This window comes from Plectropomus leopardus, chromosome 15, assembly GCF_008729295.1.
Source record: "Plectropomus leopardus isolate mb chromosome 15, YSFRI_Pleo_2.0, whole genome shotgun sequence".
Classification (NCBI taxonomy): domain Eukaryota; kingdom Metazoa; phylum Chordata; class Actinopteri; order Perciformes; family Serranidae; genus Plectropomus; species Plectropomus leopardus.
Genome location: NC_056477.1, coordinates 11,905,204 through 11,930,785, shown reverse-complemented (window position 1 = coordinate 11,930,785; position 25,582 = coordinate 11,905,204). Strand labels below are relative to the sequence as shown.

Below are 25,582 nucleotides of genomic sequence, written 5' to 3'. Positions count from 1 at the left end.
CGTCTGGATCTTTATCTGGAAGTCCAACTGAATTTCCCCCAAAATGCGCTCTCGCACGCGCGTGCACACAGTTGACAGGTGAATCCAGAGTTGATTGATGCAAGTAAATGATGTTTTCTTTCTTTCTGTCATTTCCGAGCCAAAAAATGTTGCCACAGCGTGAACACAACACAGTTCTGCAAAGCACAAATTACTTTTGCTGTCAGCCGCTCCGAGTCAATCAAGTGTTGTTTTGGATAACTTTTATAGGTTTACATAAATAGCCTCTAAGATGTTGCTGAATAAAAAAAATAAAAACTCTGCCGCTCCAGACTGAAATAAAATCGTGGAATAATTTCAAAATGATTTCAGCATTTTAAAGCTTTTTTTCAGCCCCAAACATCCTCATGAACAATGAGCTCAGATCGTTCCTGCACTCACTCTCCGTCAGCGCGTTTGCCTGATGCGCAGCGCCTCCCCAACTGGTCTCTCACTTTGACAAATTCCTGGACGTGAGCGGGTCTGCTGAAAGGCTTCTTGCTCGTAAAGATGATACCCTGAATGTTTTAGAAGTTGTCACATCTGTTTTTTCCCCTCCCCGTTTGCTCAGTTTGGAAGAACACAATGGGACTGTGGTCATTTTGGAGTTTTTCGTTTTTGGCTTTGCTGTACCCCTTTCACCTCAAGTTTGGGGCTCAGGCGGAAATAAGTTCTCCCAGAGCAAACGACAGATTTTATCGCCTGGAGGTAACGCCGCTGGAAGCACGTGCAACCCGAAAATCAACCGCGGTCAAAGTGGACAACAGTGCAAAAGTTTTAAGCGCGTTTGAATCACAAGCAGGTGATGCTTTGGAGCCGAACAATGGCAAGCAAGTGGGGAATGAAACCCAGGGCGGAATTGAAGCACTGATCGGCGACAAAACGGCACCAAACTGTCCTAAAATAGCTGGTAAAAAGTGTGGTAACACTTCCGAAGACAACCAAAGCCAACATACAGCGATTAAAATGTTAGAAAACACGTTTCTTGACACAAGAAAGAAGGTAAAAAGGAGTGTGGGCTCCTCGTACGCCGAAAATGTGGATAGGAGTATAAATGGAGAAAGGTTTATGGAGGCTGTCCAAGGTGTTTCCAACTCTAGACCCGAGTACCGGCGCACCGGGGAGGACGCCAGAGGGTCTAACCCGAGGCAGAGTGAGCCGCACCTGGACACTTCTACTTTTGCTCTATCGGGAGACTCCGCGCACAACCAGGCGATGGTGCACTGGTCCGGGCACAACAGCAGCGTGAGTTTGTTTTACAAAAACACCTCATAATATCATCAGTGTTTCAAACAGCACGCCCCCACACACTGATTTAATTGCTAATAATTTTTTTCTGTCTGAAATGCATATTTTCAATAATTTTTGACAGATTTACATTCATCTGTCACATTTTACGCGCAGCTGTTGCAGCGCGCACGAGGGGAATTCCCACCAACAAACTAATCATTTCAGTCAAACACAGCCTTGAATTGAGCAGTGCATCATTTCTTTTTTATAATCATGGTCATGTTTTTGTGTTACATAGCGCACTGTGACCGCTGCGCGCCTGTTTGCGTGGATGGATATGACTGTGCACTTGCAGGATTCCCTCTCGCTTTGTGAAACCAGAGTAGAATCATTTATTTCAGAAGTGTTTGCCACCTGAACTTCAAATTAATAGTTAACCCCGCAGCTACATCTCTGTGACACTGAGCTATGGCAAGGTGAGACGTTTTGGCAGCAATCACAACACATTAATTATTTATGAAATAATCAAGTAATGTCTCACAGGAAGGTGCAGTAGCTACAATTAATAGAGTGTGTGTCCAACCTGGCCCTTAATGTGACGCTGATGAGACACAGTCTGACCTTTTGGCAAATGAACCAGCTTTTTGTCGTTGACATTTGACTCACACTTTGTTCCTAGTTATCTAATTGCCTGGATGAACACAGCATTGCAATATGTTTGTTGTGGAGCAGAGCTTTGCACTTCAAAAACAGGTTGATGGGGAACAACTTAAATGGATGACAAGACATTGCAGCAACCACCCAGATCACCCTCCCCACCACCACCCTCACACACATACACACACCATTTTACCATCACAAAGACAAAGCCATGGAGATTTTTATCTCTTGTTTTACATATACAGCATGCAAAAAGTGTTTGCAAGCCCCAGCATTTATCAGGTTCAAAGATCTTTAAACTACAAACAGGCTTGTATAAAAGAAAGGAGCTACTGTGGCTTTTTTACTGCAGGTAATTCAGATCACCTCAGTTTGCTGGGCAAACGGGTGTGTGGCAGCAACATTAATCTGGGATCACATCACAAGGTTTTTGTGTCCCAGAAACACTGTGAATATTCATACATTATCCAGATATCTTTATCTGGCTGGATTATATAATTCAACCTCCACTTGTGTTTTTTTTTCATATGTGGTACATTTTCTGTTTGGTAACATATGTCATCGCGTGAAAGGCACCACAGGCTTTGGCCATGTTGATGCATCGCTGTTGGCAGTCTCCACGGAAATAAACCAGAAATGCACCCAATAAAATCTGATTTGTGGGCCGTGTTGTGAAATATGTTGTTGGTTTGAGACGTCTTCACCAACGATGGCCTTTTGTACTGCGGGACACTGTTCACTGGATCATCACTGATGGGCTTGTCACTGCAGCCAGTCAACATTTGAGATTTATACAGTCTGAACCCCCTGTCTGCAGTCCCAAAAGTACGGGTGGAACTGCAGAGTTTAAATTGATGGCATTTTATGACTGGATGTTAGAGCTCAGGCTATATTAGATGTAAATGACTGATAATAAATCCAATCTAAAAGGGACATTTGAAGGAAAATTGCTTCATTCCTGTGGTCTAGGGTGGCTATATCAAATATTCACTTCAAGACTTTGCCTGTGATCTGGCCAAGATGTAAAAATCCCATAGGGAGTAAAATGAGAAAGATGTAGAAGGTGATGGTGAAAGCATCAGAGGGGTGGGGGTGACGGATCTACAGAGTTCAGATGTGATAAAGAATTTCATTGTATAAAACCTCAAATCTGTCCACAAATCAGTCCTCCCAACTATTATTTGATTTCTGTGATTGTCTGAGACATCAAAGCCTGGAGTCATAGCTCTCTGGTCTCTGACTCTAAGAGAGATAACATTGATTGGACTCGACCATGGGAATAAAACATATACTGCACGAATTCCCTTTTAAATTCATGCTTCTTAACTACATGTAGTATTGATTGTCGGCGCATGTTTCTCGCTTCTTAACTCTGCCCTGAATGTGAATGGGGATGGAGATATGGAAGATTCGTGATTTATAATGATGTGGGCCATAAATATGAGCAAAAAAAATGGCAATTAAACAAATTAAAAATCCTGAAAAATACATTTGGCTGGCAATGTTGTTTATGACAAATCGATATTTCAGTCTTTTTTTTGCCTTACATGAGTGTTCAAGCTGCGATATGACTATGTTGGTAATCTTTTTAAGCAGCCATTGCAGCACATCCTACACTCAAGGGATGCAGACCCCCCCCCCCCCCCCCCCCCCCCGGAGGCAAAAGTCTTAGTGTGCAAGCCAGCTGGTGATCAGGGAGTTATTGGTAGCCAAATGATTTTAGGCTCCTGATTGACCATTTTTGCAAGCTTCTCACAGACAGCTGACCAAACTAGGACACTGTGTTGAAGCAGTTAATGAGCATCTTTTATTGACATCACGTCCCCTGAGCTTCTGCTGCAGAAATTATACTGTATCTTTGTGTAAATAAGGTCCACCTACCACGAGAATGTGGTCATCGTCAGTGGACGATGCTCTGGGAGGAGCTGGACATTGATGAGTCCAGCTGTTCTTCTTGGCTTAAGGAGTGAATCTCGTTGATTTTTTTTTTTTGTAACATTTTGTCTGAAGTGGCGAGAGTCAAACCAATCTGTCAGCTCTGTAACGTCGTCTTTTTCTGCAGCGACTGACTGGGAATCAGACAGGCCTCCTGGGCCGCGTTGTCCGCATGCTTAATCAGAACGAAGCGGTTATTGTTACACATAATCTCATCGGTATAAATAGACAATAAAAAAGAGGAAATGGCACAGCCCTGGGGGACACTTGTGTTTAAAACCGGTTCATTAGATAGACAGCCATTCCATTTAACATGCCAGAGCTGGTTGCATAGAAACTCCTTGATCCATAAAATCAAATGGAATGGGTTCCCAATTCACAGAGGCATTTGACCAGAGTTTGCGGGTGTTACAGGATGATGAAAAGTGCATTAAAACGCTGCCTCTGTTGAGGTGTTGAGATAAAACAAAAGGAAAAGTTTCCATGTGGTTTTGATTTTATGATCATTTCTCTTTCATATTAGTCACACACGGCTGCATTTTCCTGCTTTTGCAGCTATAGTTTGGGGTAGGATTCCTTTAATAAAGAAGTCACATGATGCTCAGTCGGAGCAGGCTGATATGTGACCTTGCAAAACCTTTTATTCATGCACTTTTCATCATCCGCTGGCCCCCTGGTTGCTAGCTAAAGGGATGTTGATCCATACTACGTTTGATGAAAATCAAAAGTGGTTCATGTTTTTCTGTACAAATTGTTTCCCTCCTGTGATGCACATTGTGTTAGAATATTCTGCACCTCAGCATCTGGATTTTTTAAATTCCAGATGAGCCTTCTTTTTAGTTTTTATGTATTTTATTAAGTTTCAGATTTTTTCTACTTAATATAGATTTATAATGGTAGCAAATGGGGGGAAAAAAATAAAACAAAGGAAATTTTTATTCTACCAGCCATTTTCGTCCTCTACCTGCTCGTCCCTCGGGGTGTCAGCACCATAAGTCTGTTCATTAATCCAGCCCGTCTCAAGCCTTTAGGGGTGCACTGTCCACTGATGTGATTGTAAGATGCTGATAGAATCTGCAGCAATCCTGTGTGCTATGTAAGAGGTAGACTGCAGGTTACAACAGCAAAAACAATTTCTAAGCAGTGTTGATGGGCAATTTTTAAACATTTGCTGGGAGAAATACAGCATTTCCCATTGTGTTTTTTGCCTCAGTTTCATTTTATGGCGCACAGGATACAAGTTTCACCCTCTCTATAGTAATAATTCAGTGAAATCCCAGTTTTTACTCTTCAAATGACATGCATGTGTGCCCTTTTTTTCATGAATCATTTGTGCTCGGGGACCATAATGCATCGCATCAACATAGGCTCTCAGCACTTCCTCGGCACTTAGACTTTTTGGCTCACAAAGTGCATTTTAAGCAGCAAATAAAGGCCAGCCACCAGTTGTACGTTTAAGCACACTGTTGTTGCTCAAATTCCTATCTCCCTATCAGTCTTTCTGTTAAACACACACACACACACACACACACACACACACACACACACACACACTTATCTTTCACTTTTAATCAAAGTGACAAAGCGGTTACGGCTCATATTTGACAGGTTTGCATGTGATTAATTAGTTTAATAACTGTCGCAGTGTGGTAGACACATACTATAGCTGTGATTAGGTTATGAAAACAAATTTATGCATTTTCTGATTGGGAAAATCATGAAATTGAAATTCAAATCGGGAGACGACTTCTTTATTAATCATCATGGAGATGGAGTTCACACAAACTGTAGCACTTTATGAAGGGATTTTTTTAATGCCTAAAGGTCACGGCTGATTTTGTTTTGTCCTTTAGTTTCATTACTCCCAATTTCAGGCGAACCAAGTGACCCTGGTTTGTTAACATTACACCCTGAGTCTTACAGGGCCTTGAAACAGCATCTTGCCTAAAGCAACACAGCAGTTACTATCATGTTTAAAGATGACGGGGATTGCTCAGGTGGCAGTCGGCTTAAATAATGGTTTGACTTGGCAGTTTACAGTGACAGGAATGTATTAGTTTCAGGGGGAAATGGTTTTTTCCGATCCAGCGGGATAGAAAAGACCTAACCTAAAGCACCACACACACACACTGCACAATCAATGGAGATGATGGAAAACTTCCAAACACAGAATGACACATTTAGAAAGCAAAATACTCACTCTATGGGTATCCTGGAACAAATCCTCTGAAATGCTTTTGCTCTGAGCACACACACGAAAAAGCCCCCAAAACTAACCAACAACAAAAAAAAGAGTTAAAGGCAAAAACAGAAGCTATATATATGGACAAAAGAATATGGACAAAATTATGGCAGAAAATATGATAAAATATTCATCAGGAGAGGAAAGACTTGACAGAAACTACACATAATTTACACAAGTTAATGATAATATTGAAGTGGATGTGAATTATCATCGATAATATTGTCATGAGACTATGAACTATATAAACAACTAAGCACTGAATTTGAAATAATAGCTGTAATTGTATTGTTATTTTCTACTTGACACACTTTTATTTAAACAATACCCTACACAAAGATTAAATAACAGTCTCTAATTACATTCCATTAGCAGTATAAGAATACACTTAATAATAATGATTTTATGTTTTGAGATACTGTATCGATTCTCAAAAACACTATTGATTTTTAATTATTTCTTTATATTATTTCTAATTATTTTTTTCAATATTTTTACCTTAAAAATCCAGCAAAAACGTCTTTTTTGTGTGCATATTTGGGGTGGTGGAAAAAATCGATACAACAAAGTATCGCAATATTTTGCATGACAATATTGTATTGATGCCAAGTATTGGCTTTTAAAATTCAAAATAATATTGCAAAAAAGATTTTTAACTTTTGATAGTGTGTTAAGGTCAAAAAATGAACAGTTTTTTAGTCCAGGAGATACATGTTACTGTAATAAAAAATGATTGAAGTGAGATGAACAGACTGAAAATTTTATATTATTAGATTAAAACAGCTGACAAAGTTTTTAGCAATATATGCTATCGCAAAGCATTCAAAATAGCAATAATATTGTATTGTGACCTAAGTATCACAATGACATAATACCAGGGGTTTCTGTGTGTTCTGTGGTGTGTGCTTTATATTATGACAGTTTCCTTAAATTAGATTTTATAAAATTCCAATCCAATTTTGCTGACAGTATCGCAATACATCGATATATATTGAATCGTAACCACTGTATTGTGATACATATTTTATCACCAGATTCTAGTCAATACACAGCCCTAATTATCATTCATTTCCATCTTTCTTTGCTCAATGCCCTTTTTATTTCTGGCTTAATTTTCCACAGCGAGCTTATAACTTATAATGTTGCACTTGGTTTTGCTTCTGTTGCCTTTCTTTGCCCAAACATGTTTCTTTCTGATGTGAAGATGTTCTAGAAATATTTTTGAAAGAAGTGCAGATGGCCTGCAGCTGTCAGGATGGTGCACAACAAAAATGAAAACTGAGGGTGACAAACATGGATCAGCCCATCTCTGAAATTAGTATGTCAAGAAACTGGAATCTTCATGTCAATATGACAATAAAGAGTTTTAATAACATTTTTGTGACCAAACAAACAAAGAAAAAGTCAAACAAATCAATAGCTCAATATGTCTCATTATACACAACTCATGTTAAAGGTTATCCGATACTGACCTGATCCACATTATCAGTCCTGTCTCATAGATATCTTGTTCAACTAATTTCAGACTAAATACATTTTGAGGCAAATATGTTAAAGCCCAAATTATGTTTTCTATCAATATAACATGGAAACCTTAACATATTTGACAAGTTGCAAAATGTTGACACTGAAGCATCTGCAAAATGTTCATTATGTTTTTCATTTGTTTTTGTTGTGTCAGTTGTGAGTGGCTTCGTTGGCTTGGAGCACAAAGTATTTACTGAAGAGGTGAGAAAAAATCAGTTCCAAAGATCAGTTATTAGTCTCATTAAGTACTATTAATTGGTACTGGCCCTGATCAACCAATATCGGTCAACCCCTAGTCTTCTGTTTTATAAGTGTAATTCAAGCTGCAACCTCTGGTGCTGAAAAACATAGTCAAAAGTGTAAAGAACTGCAGTTCCTTGAAAGGCCACTTGAGGCTTGCTCCAGAAGCAAGTCAACTATCATAGACTCCCATGTTAAATTGCCAAACTTTACAGCACAAATGAACATGTTTACAGCCTGGTACCAAAAAAAATGGCTATGGTCTCTATAGCTAATTTAAACATTTATGAGAACTGTACGGGGGTGAATTTTTGTATAGCTCAACCATTTTTTAAGGCTTAAAGTTACACATAATTAAGGACAGGTCGCCTTGAGTTACAGGCTGTCTGCAGATAGTGTCCTCAGCTTCTCAGTCAGATCCATCCGTCCACAGCGCCAACCTCTTACCCAAATATGGTCATTTCTGGCTCCAAAAAAACGAGATGGTGATGGCTAAAATGCCAAACTTCAGTCCATAAAGCAGTGGATGACATAATGGCAGCTACATCCATTATTTTCACAGTCTACCGTATGATTAGATGAAAATCATGGTTAAAGTAATAAAAAAGAATCCACTTCAAGTCTTTCAGATAACGCCACATTCATCACGAAAGGTCATCACTTATATAAACAGGTGCAAGCTTTTACAGTCACAGTGCTATGACTTTGTAACGGGAGTTTCTACCTCGTTATAATGAACTGAAATGACATTTGGCTTTGCTGGTCATTATTCATCAGTCGCTGTGTGTTGAAACCATTAAACTCAGTGCCCTGTCAGGATGAATCATAATACCTGGAGAGGAGAAGGGACCAATCCACTAGGCTTTATCTGCAACCACCCAAAAGGTATAAAAAAGTAGTTCAAATTATAACAAGATGCCCAAAACAAACTTTACCTGCCCAGCTGGTAGAAGACCACCCAGTGTGGCATCATCTCCAACTTGACCACCTTCCTATGAGTTCAGTTCAGTCCTGAAGCGTAGCACTTTGTTGCCTGTAAAAGACAATCTCAAACATAATCCTGGCAGCATTTACATTTCCCTCTAAATGTAATTGGCCAAACAAAAAAAAAGCACATAAACTTAAATTCTGGGAGAATAAAAAGTCCCATCTGCATGTTGTATTAATCTTAAAGAGTAGGCAGTTTCTACCTTTAGACAGTATGAAAAATGCAAATCAGTGACAAGGAGGAAAAGACAAAATAGGGATATGTGGGACACATTTAGCTCATGATCTGAGTCTCAAAGCACTTTTGGCAGTAAAGGGGGTCACTTTAGGTGGAGGGCTTCTCTCTTCCAAAATCTCAATTTGGACCCACTACCGCCTTTGGCTCCAGCTCAGACCCCTGCGGGCAGAAGCCGAGCCATTAGGAGCCAAAAGCTGAAGAGACTGGAAGAAATGTCTGAATGGTGTTACATTGCTCGAAGTTCTCCAAAATGCTAAGTAGTGTTCAAAATTATATTTAAAAAAAACATTTTTCATATTATCATATTGCACCCTGGTAAATTTCCAGTTTCGGTTGTACTCTATGGCTTTGTGAAAAACAGGGTGACACAAAAAAGAAGTAAATGTAGTCAAGCTACTGTACCTTCAACCTCGGAACAATAAACATGAACAAACAAGAGTGGCATTGAACAAAAAAAGCTGTAAGAGTGAAATGCTAATGATGTATTTTTGGCTCTCCACACCACTTACAATGCATCAAATTAATTTTAAATTGCACGGGATGTGACTTAGACTTTGTCAAATGTGTCAAAACATTTAAATTACTTCTAAAATTGCCATCCGGTTTGTCCTTGAATGCTGCGTTCCCTTGTTTTTTACCTTTTTTGTGCAAACCACAGTGCCATGACAAAACACAAAGGAAAAATAAAGACAGAGTGCCAAGTATACTTCTATACTTTTATCCATTAAACATATTTCATTGACTTTTTACCTCAAGCTTCCCTTAAAGAAACAAGGCAGAACAATCATAATCTTTTAATGGCAAACAGTTATTTTGAGCATTGTTGTTAGCAGCATAGCACAAAATCTCCACAGTAGTGCTGTGTTTGACATGAAATCCTTTTCTATTCAGCCCATTTCATTAACCCCCCCCCCTCATAATGGACTGCATTGATTGCTGCAACCTGCATCAGGGCTGTATGACCGAAGCTCAGGATTCAGGAGGATAAGCAAACATACAGACAGCTAGACTAATGCACAAGGGACATTTCGCTGGGGTTTACTTGATGAAACCAGCATCCCCAGAGTATGTTTTCACCCACAAAAGTACAAACAATCAATTTGGCCCACAGATAAGATGAGGACAGACTGAGGCCTTTCTTCGACCGCACCATTTCTCTTTAAAGACGCATGTCTTTTCTGCTAAGTGCTCTACTTTGGAGACGTCCTCACAGAGCCGCAATCAAGATATGTTTTTTTTTTGTATCCCTCCACCCACTTGCAGTGCATCTTGATTTTGCCCTCGCTACTGTCAAGCCTTAAAGAAATTTATGCAAATTTGCAACCAATACTGTATTTCTTTTCTCTGCAGGTGTTTGCATCAGATAATTTCTAATGGATGCATGAATATATTAATCTTTAATCGTATCAGAGAGAAAAGGAAGTTACAATTTGTGTCTTTGGTGTTGTGACAGTAAAGTTTTGAGCTCAATTTGATACACAGAATACGTTTTGCTCTGGTGGTGTAAGATTTTAAGTGTGTTTTTGGCTAAGCAAAGGACATGAAACAGTATTTTTTCCTTGTTTGGTGGATGATCTTTCCCCCTCATATCACAAGAAATAAAATTAAAAGTGATAGTCCACAGCAGACCTAACAGGTTCTCAGTGTGCGTAGGAGATCTAGGACATTAATTAGCTAGTTGACTTAAGGAAAACACAGTGTTTGTCAAATTACTCGAATGACTCTTTCCTGCCCTCGGCTTCTGTCTTCCTTCTCTTAATGAAGTTGAGAATGTAATGAGCTTAACAACAAATGAAACAGGTTTTTATTTTTGTGTCCTCGGGATTGCATCTGCGTGAACAGGCCAGTGAATGCAGTGTAGTGAGGTGAACAATGGAGTCCCAGCTTGCTCTTCTCACATTGATATGCCAGCTTTTGGTGTCTGATAATGGCCAGGATGCATTAGGGGGCCCCCATGGATCTGCATTATTTGGTAGACTTGGCGCTTCCCACCACGTTTTTCACCCGGCTTCCTCTTTCAAACCACTTCTTCTGCTTCTTATTCAAAGCAGTAATGGCGAGGAGTCAATTTTGGGGTAATCTGCACTATGACGCTGGTATGAAAAAATTATGTAAAAGCTGGGCATCACCTCAACCTGGCCTATTACAGACTGCCATTTGCTCTCAAAAGACACTCTTTATTTTGTAGAGTTTTTTAATTTGTAGGAATTTTTGATTTTATGGGATTGGTAGGTTATATTTTAATTATTGTGATACATTTTTTGTGTCTTGTAATAGTACTGTATATAGACTGCTGTTATTTAATCTGCTTTGCATTTCGCTTTTCTTTTCCTAGTTGTTCTAACGTTCTTACTTTCTTCACATTTGATCTATTTTGCAATATTACACTGAAACTCTGTGTTAAACCTGATACCTGATGTGTTAACCTGATACTACATTTTTTATTTCATGTGAAGATTATTTTTTGGCATCTCTGCTTTATTTGATAGTGAGACAGTGGCAGGAAAGGCAGGGGAGAGAGGGGAGTGTGACATGCAGCAATGGGGCCGAACCTCTGCAGCTGCTGTAAGGACTTGCTCTTAAAGAGGGAAAATGGCCATTTTTAAAACATTGATATTATTCTGGATGCTGTATGACATGACGAAAAAAAGATACTGCAGCCAGCTCCTATTGCAAAATCACGCCAGGAAACCACTAAGTAGTGGTACTAGGTAGTAGTGTCATCAGAGTAGGCAGTTGCTATATACTGCAATAATGTTACTAACCAGTGGTTTTCCAGTGTGCTCTTGCAATATACGCGTGCATGGTGCTGGAATGCAATGTGATATACCCAATGTGCTACTGGGGTGACCTGATATAGACTTTTGAGGTTGATATTGATATAGACATAAACCTGATAACAAAGTATTGTCAGATGGTGTATTTTTTTAGTGTAAACAATCATAATATGGATCCCTTTGATCCATTTTAAAAAAAAATTTAAAAAAAATTTCAAAAAATGTATTGCAGGAATTGAATGTTGCCATCAGCAGCAACATTCAACAGCCCAAGTAACCGCATGGAAACTTTATATTAGCTGCTGATTTTAATCAACTCATCCTTCAACACCAAAGATGGAGCAGGATCAAGGACAAATGTAATGTAATTTAATTTAATTTAATTCTACCTTCTACCTTCTTTTAAATTGCTAAAGCTTTAATTTTAACTGCAACATTATTACTCATTTTTCATTTGGAGTTGTGTTTATGGCCACCTGGCAAAAAATCCAACCTTTTAGCTCTGTTTTTTGGTCTCTACCTGATCTGTAAACAAGAATGTAATTTGTGAAGATTACTTTGCTGAACAAAGCATGTAAGTATTATAAACCTTTTAGAACTTATTTTCTGGTGGACGTTAGCATCTGGTTTGGCCTACAGAAAAATGCCATCCCTGAGGCGACTCTATATTGGCTGATGTATTTAGCTTTATTCTGAAGATGTGTTTTCCATCTAGTTGTATTGGTGCACATTTTCAATTAAACATCAGTGGAAACATTATTTTCTTGATTAAAAGATCATTGGATTGGTCTATAAAATCTCAGAAAATGGAGAAAAATGTCAATCACTGTTTCTTAAACTCATGACATCCTCATACGTCTTGTTTAGTTCACAACCTAAAAATATCCACGGAAATGTCATAAAGGAGTAAAGACAAACAAAACTGTATTCACATTTAAGAAGCTGGAATCAGATTTTTTTTTCATAAAAAATATTCAAAGTGATTAGTCAATTATCAGATTAGTTGATGATTAGTTTAACAGTTGTCAGCAAGTCAATTAAATAATCACTGCAGCTCTAATCAACAAAAGTAGCCTAAAATGTAGGAAACAGACTTGATTATTTAATTATGATGTACATGAAACATGTGACTTAAATGTTCACTGAAGAGACTGAAACATCAGATTTATCTGGAGTTATGAGGAGACTGTAATTTCACTCACATGAAACATGCAACAGACAGAAATGTTGTATTTTCATCACATTTTCCACATTTTTTTCATCAGCCATTTAAGCCTTGACAGGAGCTCTTGTAATGACCTCATCTCATTATGTCCTCTTCTTCTGCAGAAGTATAATGGCACCTCACTGGAGAATATGTGCCACCAGCTGTTTATCTCTATGACTCCTAATATTTGCATAACAGTAGTGGATAGAAATGGGCATAAATTTGCATTTTCATTGCCAGTTTGAAAATTGTTTAAAAGTTGCGCTACATTTGAATGAAATTGGTGCATGTTTTGTAATTTCTATGTTGAATGCTCTTTGTGCTGCTGCTGCTAAGTCAGTAGCAAAGAGTTTTTTTTAGTTTTACTAAAGCACCTTTCTGGTTAAATAAAAAGATTGTCATAATTCCAACAAATGATAAAAATCTTATGTGGTACAGGACATCTTCATGGCCTGACATTTTATTTGGAAAATGGAAAAACAAAAAGCACACAAAAATTACACCTACTGTAAATGCACATCTACACACAGCCCAGGTAAATAAGAGAGCGTTTGCACTCCAGTCTTCTCGGATTAAGTTTTAATTCAATCTTTTGATGGATTCAAACACACCTTTACTCTGTTTGTCAAATCTGATGAGGTCATAAAAACTGACCTCCAGACAGCTGACAAAGAGGGATGACATATTTGGGTAAAAACCAGCTTATGAGAGCTTATATTTAAGACATGATTTAATTAGTGTTGACACATTTCAGCGAGTTGTCAGGCATTTTGATGTTGTGGTTACACTCAGAGGAGGTAAATAGACAAGGGTTACTCCTGGGAGATAGCCCTGTGTTTGGATGTGTTTACCCTACAGTACGATATACAAAAGCTTATGTGTATTCATGAGAATGGAAATGTGTATCATTTTAATGGTGAACTTTTCCGCTGGATGCTAAAGGTAAATAAACTAGAGATATGTGTCAATGCTTCTCTGTGCATGAGCCGTTAGCCGTGTTATTACTAAAAGCCTTACACCACTCACTGCTATCAACTTTGGGGGTCCCTTGGAAATTAATTTAGATCCTTTAGTTGGTCCCTCCGGCTAGGTTCAAAAACAGCACCAGATCTACATGAAAGTGGATGTATTTCTTACATTTCTAAAGATTGTTCCTACTTCCTGTGATGCATAAGAAAAGAAACACAATTCTAGAGGTGTGATTTGTAGAGTAAGGGTCCCTTTTTTTCCCTCGACTACCCAATTAAAAAGAAATCATTTTTGAGGGGGGTCGTCTTAATGATGCCTTACTGGGGGCAACAGGTTTGATGTGCTGCAACAGAATTTCATTTTAATAATAGTCATATTGCAGTACAGTACACAGCGATGATTCATACCTAAATTGCGAGCTGCGTGGAGAAGCGTCTGCCCACCAACATGATGTTGAGATGCCTCTCACGTCCCACTGAAGCACTTTCAAAAATTCTCTTGAAAAACAAAACAGACGGATGTGGAATTTCTAAAAATTTGATTTGGTCCAACAGTGTGCAGGACGTGTATACGCTGCGTCTTTGTGTGTAGGTCTGTGTGTGGATTTGCATCAACACAGACATCATGGCTATAACACCTTTGTTGCCATAGAGGCTGCCTGTTCAGCCATCTGAAAGAGTTAATACCTTTGCATGGCCAAACAGCACCTGACTGTGCCTTTAATGTTTTTTTTCTTCTCCTGTGAAAAACACTGGACGCAGAAACAAAAAAAAAGAAAAAACAGCAAAAGAAAGTACCTGAAGAGCGTGTTTTTTAAAAGAATTGAGTGAAAGAATGACAGAAGGAAAACGAGGAGGAAAGAAAAAAGAAAGCAAAAGAAGGAAAAGAAAGCGACAAGAATAGAACGTTTGGATAAAAGGATGACTAAACCCAACTCCTCGGAGGGTGAGAGCCAATCTGAAAAATGATTGGTTGACTTTCCCGGGGCAAAGCTCTCTTTGCTCACATCAATAAAACATAAACATGAATAAATGCACTGCTTTTGGCCTTCCAGGGTCCATACTTAATTTCATGTATGCAAGTGAGCGATGATACGCATGGAAAATTGTATTTACCTAGAAGGCTCAAAATAATTCTGGAAGCCATTTTGTGTTTGTTTGTTCCCAGTATTTACATAAATGCAGGGCTGCACCATAAACTCTTCATATTTGCCTCTAATGCTACTTCATTTGACGGGTTCTCGCAGTTTAAGTGACGCATTTGATGCACAGGTCATGTGCTCTCCCTCGGCATTTGCATGTATAGTAGTTGCTCCCTGTTGACTCGAGCCACAGATGCACTGCTATCAATAATGTTGAAGACGTGGGAACACACAGTCTCCAGTGATGTACTCTTGATGTATCCACTTAGGGACAAATCATCCAAACAGTCATCTGCCTCACTAGTCTGTTGGTCCCTGAGGAAGATCTCCGCTGACCCAATCCAAAGGGTCAGCTTTTGTTAATGAGCCGACCGCACAAACACATTGGAAACATTTAAGACAGAGCTCCTAATGACAATTATAGTTTGGGTGCTGAGAGGCTTTTTGTTATCAAGTTTCGCCATTTGGGGCTATTTTTAGACATCGTTTTACGTCCTTGACGAAATTCGTGAGCATTTGATTTAATTGGATCCATGTGCAAGATGGTGCAAGTGATTGAAACTCAGAAAGCTGTGAACATTTATTCGTTGTTCACTCAGTTAATTTGCAGCGCTGGGGTATTTGAATCCCTCTGGTTGGTGAATGAACCGCCTCTAGTTTGACACTGATAAAATCAATTCCAGATTCAATTTACCTCGTAGTATTTGTAATGTCCCATGACACAGAGCCATTGTTGTTAGCAAAAGAGAACTGAAGAGACAAACGATCAACACTTTGGCAGAGTTTTTCTCTCGTATCTATTTTTCAAAGCAGGCAATTAGGCCTAACATCACAGCCACTTAACTAAGTCTGTACTCCAAATTGATTCAGACTCCAGCGTTGGACCTTGCAGACATGGTGCATTTAGTTATGCAAATGCTTATCTCTCTGTGTGATTGGTTAATTAACCTGTAATGCAGATAGTCCCAGCCATGCACAGTGGCCGTCTGATGGCTAAATTGTGGGTCAATTGGGTTTTTAACATTTTCAAAGCAGACTTAGAGGCATGTCTTTGTTCCTCCGAGTCTTGTGTGGCTTTTCTCGATTTAATGACTTGTTCCGTGGGTCCCATAAGGTTAATGTGTTTAAACTCTCTGTAATTGAGCTTTTGACCTATCTTTCAAGCTTTTAAAAAAATTCGTCATATTATGCCATGTTCCTGCTCCTTGATTGTTATTATCTACCATTCCCTCTCCCTCCTTCCCTGCCCTGCCCTAAATTCTCAATACCCCAACCCCCCTTTCTATCCTGAGTTATGAGCATCCCCATGGGAAGTCATTTATAATGCCATTGGAGTGACAATAATTCGTTTGCACACCATTTCACTCTGCCCTCTGTGCCTTGGCAGGCTTTTATGGGCCACATTTTTGTTTCCCCAGAAACACATTGTCCAACCATCCTCAGAGAACACGCAAAAGCATTTAGCCAAAACTGGAGCTGGACGTCTTCCAGTGAGTAAAATAAGTGACATAACATCTTCCAACAACATTTGAAATCAACTTTTTGTTGGTGCTTTTTGCAGTCACTCCACTGTTTTGACGGTAAAAGCAAGACAGAGGATAAAATAAAGAAAGAGGGAGGGCTTGTGTGGTGCAGTCGCTGACTGCATTTCGTTTTATTGTTCAGTGAACAATTATGTTCAGATTTTGCTGTTATGTAGGTATCATTCCACATGAGATACAGGCACAATTCTTGACAGCTCACATGGATTTTCTTCAGATCCTGCCACCAGCAGACTGACATCTCCTGACAACATGAGGATCACTTGTCATTGGGATAACATACTGTATGACGCTGATATTTATTAGTAAAGGGATGTAGCCGACATGTTGTATCCATTCCACGTCATTAGGCGTAGACAGGTAATGTATGCTGGGGGGCCACTTATGCAAAAGCTTTTTAGCGCAAATGTTGGCGTTTAATTAAGCATGTCTGTTGCGCTTATGTTGCAGGTGATCCTGATCTTGACAAAGCTTTATGACTTCAACCTGGGGGCTGTTACTGAGAGCTCACTCTGGAGGTAAGTTCGTTTTTAATGATTGCTATTTTTCCTTTTCTGTCTAAATAGGAAGGTTATGCCATCAGGGTTTTATAAAAATGCAAAAGCAAAACCCCAAAAACAATAAGAATAATATATTCACAGAGAGTGCAGTATAGTGTAAGTGTGATTTATAGTGTTCTCAGTTGCCAGGATATGAACAATGAAGTTACACTGGAAGCCAATATGAAGTATGTTTTAATAAAGCAATCTAAAGTGGTTCAGAATGAAGCATCCTCCTCTTTGCTTCCTGTAGTTCTATACATCTTATGCATCCCCTGTTCCAACTGCAAACAAAAAATGATTATGCATTTGCTGTTTTAGCCTCTACCCTCTGGAACAATCTTCCCCTGTCCATCAGATTTGCTGAGTCCATGGACTGTTTTAAGTGTGTACTAAAAACCCACCATCATTTGTTTTGTTTGTGTAGGTCTTGTCTGTCCCTCATTGTACTGTGTTCCATATTGTAATTTACTGACACTCAATTAATTCATTCATTCACTTAACTGTGTGTACATGTGTTTGTGAAGTGCTTTGTAACTGCATGTTTTAAAGAGTGCTATATAAATAAAGATTTACTTACTTACTTACATAATACAACCGAGAAACAGCCTCTTAGAGAAGGCCCAACCTATTTTCTGTCTATCAGCAGCAGGGGAATGTTTTGAAAGGCTGTTTTTGAAAACTTGATCTCATCCCTGACAGTCACCTGGGCAGGAGCTGCGAGTGTTACCAAAATGACGCCAGAGGCAGCCTAAGAGGTCAGCAATGAGAAGGACTCTTTGGTTAGGTTTAGCGACTCAACAACTTGGTTATGGTTAGGAAAAGATTTCAGATGTTGCTAAATAACACCAGACTTTTAGTGGCACAAATGCAGGAGTAAGAAGGGATCAGCGGTTAAATTTAGGGAATAAAACTTTTGGTTTTGGTTAAGAAAAGGCTTCAAATGTTGCTCTGAAAACACAAAGCTTTAAGTGTAACAAATAGGATAGTAAGAATGGGTCGGATATTAGGTTTAGGCAACAAAACTACTTGGTTATGATAAGGAAAAGATTGTAGATGCCTCTAAAAACACCCAGCTTTGAGTGACAAAAATGCTGCTGGAAAGGCTGCAGTGTGACGCTACAAGACACCAGACTTCCAGTGATACAAACAGGCTGGAAAAGCAGCGGTGAGTCACTGCTAAACACCTGACTTTGACACAAATGCTGCCAGGATGGCACTGGTGTCTTAACATAACACCTGGCTACGAGTGACATAAACACAGCTGGAAAAGCAGCTGTGTGTCGCTACAAAACATCTGGCTTTGAGTGAAACAAGCATGTTTGGGAAAGCAGGGGTGTGTCGCTAAAAACCCTTGGAAGAGAATCTGTTGGTCTCGAGCACCATTGTCCTGGTTCAAAATCCAGTGTTTGTTGAACACATTCACCTCCATGTCTTACAACCCTGAGTGGACTTTCATGCTTTTTGAACTACGTCTGTTGCTCCAAGTGTCTAGTCATGAAGATGGCTTTACGTTTGAGTTGGTGGAAAGCCTGGTGTGTCTCACACAGATGTTAAACGATGTCCCCGGTGACATCGGCACTGTGAGTCAGACCAGGCTGTTTTGAAAGATAAACCTGAGGACTTATCTGAAAGATTTTTTTTGTTTGTCTCTTTTCCTCTGACCTAGAAACTTCCTGACGGAGTTTCTTGATTGATTGTCATCCGTAACCTTTTGTTTCAGAAGCAATTGACATGCAATTTCTACTGTATAGCCGCAGTAATTCCATTCAGTACGTATTGAGAGGTGAGTTACAGTGCCCTGTCAGATCATAAATAAGAATGGAATTCATTAAGGATTATACCACAGAGGCCAATCCAGCCTCTGATATGGCTTTTTTCTCACCTCCCCCATAGCCTGCAGAGAACTCATTTCATTCTGAAATACACGTGGAAAAGAGACCATCAGTCCGCCAAGCATAGAGTTTCAAATTAATATCTGTTTCACCAGAGGCGCAGCTAAGATTTACACCCGACTTGACACGTTTTGAAATCCCATATTGTGTACAGGAGGTCTTCCATCATCAAGGTGTCTGCTTAACAATAGCACCACGAGTAAATTAGAGTGTACCTCAGGGGGTGCGCGAAGGCTCTTAGTATGAGTATTAGAAAAGCAGGGATTTGAATGTTATGAAAAGAAACGGGAGTAAATGATTTCTGTGATATCACACTAAATGATTTATGACTACAGCTGCGGGCCACTGTTAGTGGCAGAATGCAATGTGCACATCAATGGGTGACTCGCCGAAGCTATCTAAACACGCATCGAGCCCCTTTGTGTTTTTAGACGGTTACCCTTTCTTCAAAAGAAACTTCACGAGGTAATAACATCATTTAAGAGGCTTTCTTCCACAAGCTCAATCAAAGACAACTGAAAGGAGTACTTAAGCACAAATACAAATGTGTTGAGGGGTAAGTCTTTGTAAACAATGTCAGCACCAAATGGGACAATTCAGATTAATGCACAGACAATGATAGCAGACACTGGGTATCTATCCAATTATGCAGGGAAATTACATTTGGAGGCACTCAGGTAGAACTGAGAGCGTGGATTTGTGGTGAGTAGAAATATGAAGATTGGGATGACAAACACATCTACCCTTGTCATGGGATGCATGGACCTGTTAGGAACAGACATCTCTGTGACGAGCAAGTGTCTTTACATGTTGTGACAGACCGTAAATGGCTTTTTAATTTAAACACATTTAATTAATAAGGACCTAGAACTTGGTCATTTATTCTCATTTATTTTTCTCCTTTTAACTGCTTTTTATAACAACTTTAACCTGTATTTGTCAGCTATGTGGCGCTAATTTGTGGCACAAAATACCATGTTTAAGCCTCTGCTGCTGCGAGGCAATCTGAACACAAGAGGATGACACTAAATATCTCAGTCAGTTGAGAAAAGAGGGAACAAAAGGCCACTAATTTGAGATTTAAAAAAACAGCATGAAAGGATTTCCCCACTGCTCCGCGAAGGATGTCTTCAAATTCCTTCCTCACTGTCTTCAATGTGAAAACATCTTCCAGCATGAAAGGAGAGTAATGGCTCATCTACTGTAAGATAACAATGTGTTCATCACTCAGAATTGTCTTATGTTCAAGGACTACGCTCGTGCTGGGGTTTCAGTCCTTTTACTAAAAATTTCATATACTACGTAACCTTACATCACTGTTGACCAAAGCATACTTGAGGTTCATAAATTGATTTCCTTTCTTGCAGGCAGCGGCTAGTTTCATTACATGTCAATATTGCATGAAATTCAGCTTGCAAAGAGCTGCTTGACATGTGTGAAGGGAATATTTAGTCTGTATAATGTGTTTGTCAAGGCTACATTTTTGCTGAATGGTATTTAGATGCGAGTAGAAAATGTCTAATGAATATGTCAGCTTTTTTATCGCTGAAAGCTACAAGACTTATTTATATTTTTTCTTTCTGGTCATGACAAAAATGTGAGTACTCTGTGAATGCTTTTTCTTTTATTAGTTTCCTTTTAATGCAGTGGCAAAGAGGAGTTTTCAGATTATCTCTTGTGCATTATACTTTAATAATTTATTTTCAAAATACAATATGCTAAAGTTACCCTATTAAGTTTTCTTGAAAACAGATATGTTGACATTCAGTGTTGTTCATTGTGTGAATATTTGAGGCCTAATAAACCTGTTAAATGTTTTGCAGGGGTTTTTTTGCCACCAATTGTTGTACATTTAAATTGATAGTCATTGCAAATCTTTTTATATATATATTTTGATGCACAACTCATTTCCACCAAATTTCTATAAGCAGATATCTACACATGAATATAGATTAATAAAAAACAAAAACTAATATAGCTAAATATTGCTAAATCTTTGTCAGACTATAGCTGATGAGTTGCAAAATTGCATTTTGGCCAGTAAATTCTCACTCTCCACTCTAATTGTTTACCAGCTGTTCAAAAGTAATTGGTCAATACCACTCTGGCCACAAACAGAAACCAGAACACTTTTGATGCCATCTTGCTCATCACCTACAGATTCTACGAACACATGCACAATCTGTTTGTAAAGATTATTTAGCAGATAATTTGAAACTTTATGTTTAAACAATGTGGTAGTTTACGTGTGGTTGTGTTTAGGCAGAAAATCAACTTTGTTACGGTTAGGTAAAAATACATGTTTTGGGTTAAACCTGGTTTTGGTGCCACCATCACAGCTGGAAAAGGCGCAGATGCCCGGCAAAAACAGCAGTTTTTGTTGTTTGTTGATCTCAAACTAGATTATTCAATCTACGATGATAAAGTCAGCTCATATACATATAATCAGAACTACGTCACTTTAGAAGTGTTCAAATGATATGTCTTAAACATGCATACAATGCCAACATCATCTTCTGGCGACTGGGCTTACAATGATGTTCAGGATATGCAAATAAGCTTGTGATGCAATCTTTAGGTACTTTCTATTGAAAGTCGTTGGAAATGCTGCAAAGAGAACACAGAATACAAACAAAATGGGTACAAATTGATCAAAACATTTCTCACCATGGTCAAAAACTCTGCAGGGTCCCTTCAACAGTTATCAGTTTAATCAGTCTGTTTTCACAGAACATTCTGTAAAATATATCTCTGCAACACTAACTGCCTACTTGAAAGCCCCGCTTTTTATTCAGCCGCCACCCTCTGCTGAAAAATGTTGGTTGAATAAAGAGCAGACTCTTCCATTAGTGAGTACATTTTTCCATGTTATTTTTCTCACCATTTGGTCCTTTTTTTTTTTTTTTTTTTATAATTTTAGCACCTACAGTCGACAGCTATTGGAGTAATGACAGCACACTTCTTTAGTATGGCACATTTCTTGCAGGATTGCATCAAAGTGCTTTACAAGAGCAACAAAAACAAAATAACACATTAGCATGAAGCTAGTCTCTGCAAGTTGATTTTCTTTCCATAAAGCAAAAGGCTGCCTGAGAGGTAGAAAATCAATCTAAAAATGTATGGTATGCTTTGGAGATGCAGTCACGCGAAAGGATAACTGATTTGCAGTTAATGGGCTAAAACTTGCCAAACTCACTGGTATGGTGCTTTAAAATCTGTCTCAGGCAGGTTTCTAATGGATTTTTTCATCCAACATACAACATATTTTTTCTGTTTTGTTTTGATTTTGCCCAGATCCTCTGATTATGGAAGCACCTACACCAAACTCAACGACAAAGTGGGCTCAAGGACAGTTTTAAGTTACCTGTACGTCTGCCCGACCAACAAACAGAAGGTCAGCACTTCCCTGTTGCTTTTATCTCTCTGTCTGATCTCTCACAAGCTCAGTCCTGACATCAAATTACACTTTTTTTATATAAATTGCTGCCAAATGACTGTATCTCTGTCTCACTCTCTCTACCGCTCACTCTCTCCCTCTTCTAATGCCGTATCCCTCGTCTGGCCCTCTGTACTTTAGATAATGATGCTTAGCGACCCAGAGGTAGAGAGCGCTGTTCTCATCAGTTCAGATGAAGGGGCAAGCTTTGAGAAGTATCCCATTAACTTCAATATCCTGAGCCTGCTCTTCCACCCTGCACAGGAGAACTGGATACTGGCCTACAGTCATGACAGCAAGGTAGCTTCTGAGTGAATCCACAATGAAGATAATATGATGCTAAAACCTGTTTTTAAACTGTTCAGGGCCCAATGTTTTCTCTACACACAAAAAAAATACTGAAATTGTGGAATTCTCCTCTAAATGCAACCACAAATCATTAGCAAAAATATTTTGATTAGGATACTTAATTATGATTTTTCTTATGTCCCTTTTGAGGGATGAGAAATCTTTTTCCAATAGAAAATGTTTGTAAAATATGTGAAATCTATTTTTCATAGAATTTTAACATATCATTCACTAAAGTGATGCTTTAAAACACATTGCATCAACTTAATCAGATCAGTATTTCCCTTTTCAAACTTTATTTCCTCTGTTTATTTTCTGGTGACAATCAGATCCATTGGATATTTTTGAAAAAATCCTGAGGATGAAAATCTTTAATAGAATATTTTCACATATAGATGTTATATAACATCTCATGTTTACTTTAAATACAGTCTAAAAACAAACAATGTCTTTTGTTTAACATTATGATTTATACACTGAAACAATGTTAGGCGTTTGTTGTTGTAATGACATTCTGTAGTTGCATTTAGCCACTTGTTCGTAAACACTTTTTTGAGACACATAAAAGCAGCAAAGTCCGCAAGTGTATAAGTGAGAGCAAGATAAGTCTGTGCATTTTGTTGGAATCAGAAGACAGTAATCATAGATGTAGACATCCCAGAAGAGTTATGACTGTTTGGAATGGACAGGGGATCTGAACAGGTTAATCTTTTTAAAAATGAGATTCTGCTGTAGATTTGGTGATGGCTCTTAAAACTTTAAGTGTGATGAACACCGGCCTAATTTTATCTTTCAGCTGTACAGCTCAATGGACTTTGGAAGGAAGTGGCAGCTTGTCCATGACAACGTGATGCCAGGCCGGTTCTACTGGTACGATTACGTGGATCCTATTTTTGTACACTTGATTGATTGTAATTTGCATAATGATAGTGTTCATGACCCTGTGTTGCCAGGAGTATCCACTGACCTCTTGTCAAAAAACAATCCCCCCAACCGCCTCGCATGGCAGTCAAGCACAAAACTGATTACATCCACGTCACGTAGACCTGAAGGAATATTGTGCTTCTTTCTCCATAGCACAAACATGACATGCTGTTTTTGTTGTCGCTGTCATTTAGTAATCTCGACTGCTCGGGCACAAGGCGCTGAATATTGATGTGAGCCCGTTTATCCCTGTTTGTCATGGTATGTGTCAAACCCGAGAGTGGTTTTTAGCCGTGAAAGAAAGGACATTGGTTGGAGGACATCCTCTCCACATGCATGAACAGCGAGACGTTAGATAAATAAGAACGGCACAGCAGGTGGAGTGGCACCCGAAACAATGCATTATTTGTGCTCTTGAAGACCATTCCTTTGTGCACATTATGTCAGATAGTTATTTTTCAAAATGATGTTGCAGCCACCTAAGATTTTATAACAACACACATTTGCCATGGTGGATATTTCTGAGAATAGCTGATGTTTGTTTCCTGTGTTGATGCTTTGGCGAATTGAGATTAATTGCCGCTTGTGGTGCAGATTGTCCACTGACTGATTTACAGGAGATAAAAACATCTTTCTATGGGGATGTGAGTCCATCTACAGCTGTTATACCCGGTCTCCCCCTCCTTTTTTATCTCATTCTCATTTTCTTCCCCATCTCCACCTCCTTCTGCTCTTCCTCCTCCTCCTCTATCTTCTCCCTCTCACGCTCTTTCAAGGGCGGTAATGGGGCTGGACAGAGAATCAGATGTGGTCCACATCGAGACGCGCATCGCGAAAGGCCGTGAGTGCTGCACTTCAGTCCGCCGCAGTAGCAGGACCCACAGGACCCCCTTGCCTCTCATTTAGAGTGAGGTCAAGGGGAAGATGAGACCTGTTCTGCTGTTCAGATTGGTCTCTGAAGTCTAGTATAGCAGAATAGGTGTCTCCTGACAAAAACGGAGAGTTTTAGTGGGTTGATGGATGTTTTTTCTCTTTAATCTATCCCCTGTGTCCCATAGACAAACCTCAACTCCCCCCCTTCTAAACCGCATGGTATATTCTGTCAAACCAATTACAGGGGTTTCCTGCATTGGAACAGATACTCATATTCCTCCTGTGGTGAGAAAATCTGCTTCTGAATTAGCATACAAACTCCTCTAGTCTTACACAGAAACATCCTGAACTTTTTTTTGTAGCGTGACACACTGCAAGTACTGCATCAGTCTTGAATCTCTGCTAATTTGGATTGCAAAAGGGTCCTCAGTAGTTGTTAAATATTTTCATTATTTATGCAGTTAGCTTAAAGCTTCAGTTGTTTCAGAACTGTGAACCTAGAGTGCATATGCATATAGAAGAGCAGCTCCAGTGCATACAAAGTGCAGTTTAAAGGTGTAAATGGTTGTAATTTACTTCTGATTGATTTCCTTTCGCTTCTCTCCAGGCGCTCAGTACGTGAAATGCAGAGCACAGCGCTGCACAGAAGGCAGCAGACTGTACCCCTTTCTTGGACATGTTGACACCAACTCACTGGTCGTGCAGGATGAATACGTTTTCACACAGGTTTGCGTAGTAATACATTTCTTTTCTTCATCTTTTCTCACAAAGGCTTCAGTCTCTATCAGATTTTCTTTGTTTTTTATTATTTTTTTTTATTTTGGTGTCATGTTCATGCTTTTCCATCAAAACCCT

The 25,582-nt window shown here is 39.1% G+C and overlaps 1 protein-coding gene across 1 annotated transcript in view; it reads left to right on the top strand.

The window, feature by feature from the left end:
* Positions 1-603: 603 nt before the first annotated feature.
* Positions 604-25,582, top strand: part of sorcs3b (sortilin related VPS10 domain containing receptor 3b) — a 67,111-nt gene continuing 42,132 nt past the window's right edge. The window contains exons 1-7 of the mRNA XM_042501844.1: positions 604-1,263; positions 17,163-17,230; positions 22,441-22,540; positions 22,724-22,882; positions 23,727-23,800; positions 24,631-24,695; positions 25,335-25,453. Coding sequence (XP_042357778.1) covers positions 604-1,263; positions 17,163-17,230; positions 22,441-22,540; positions 22,724-22,882; positions 23,727-23,800; positions 24,631-24,695; positions 25,335-25,453 — 1,245 coding nt within the window. The remainder of the gene's footprint in view (positions 1,264-17,162; positions 17,231-22,440; positions 22,541-22,723; positions 22,883-23,726; positions 23,801-24,630; positions 24,696-25,334; positions 25,454-25,582) is intronic.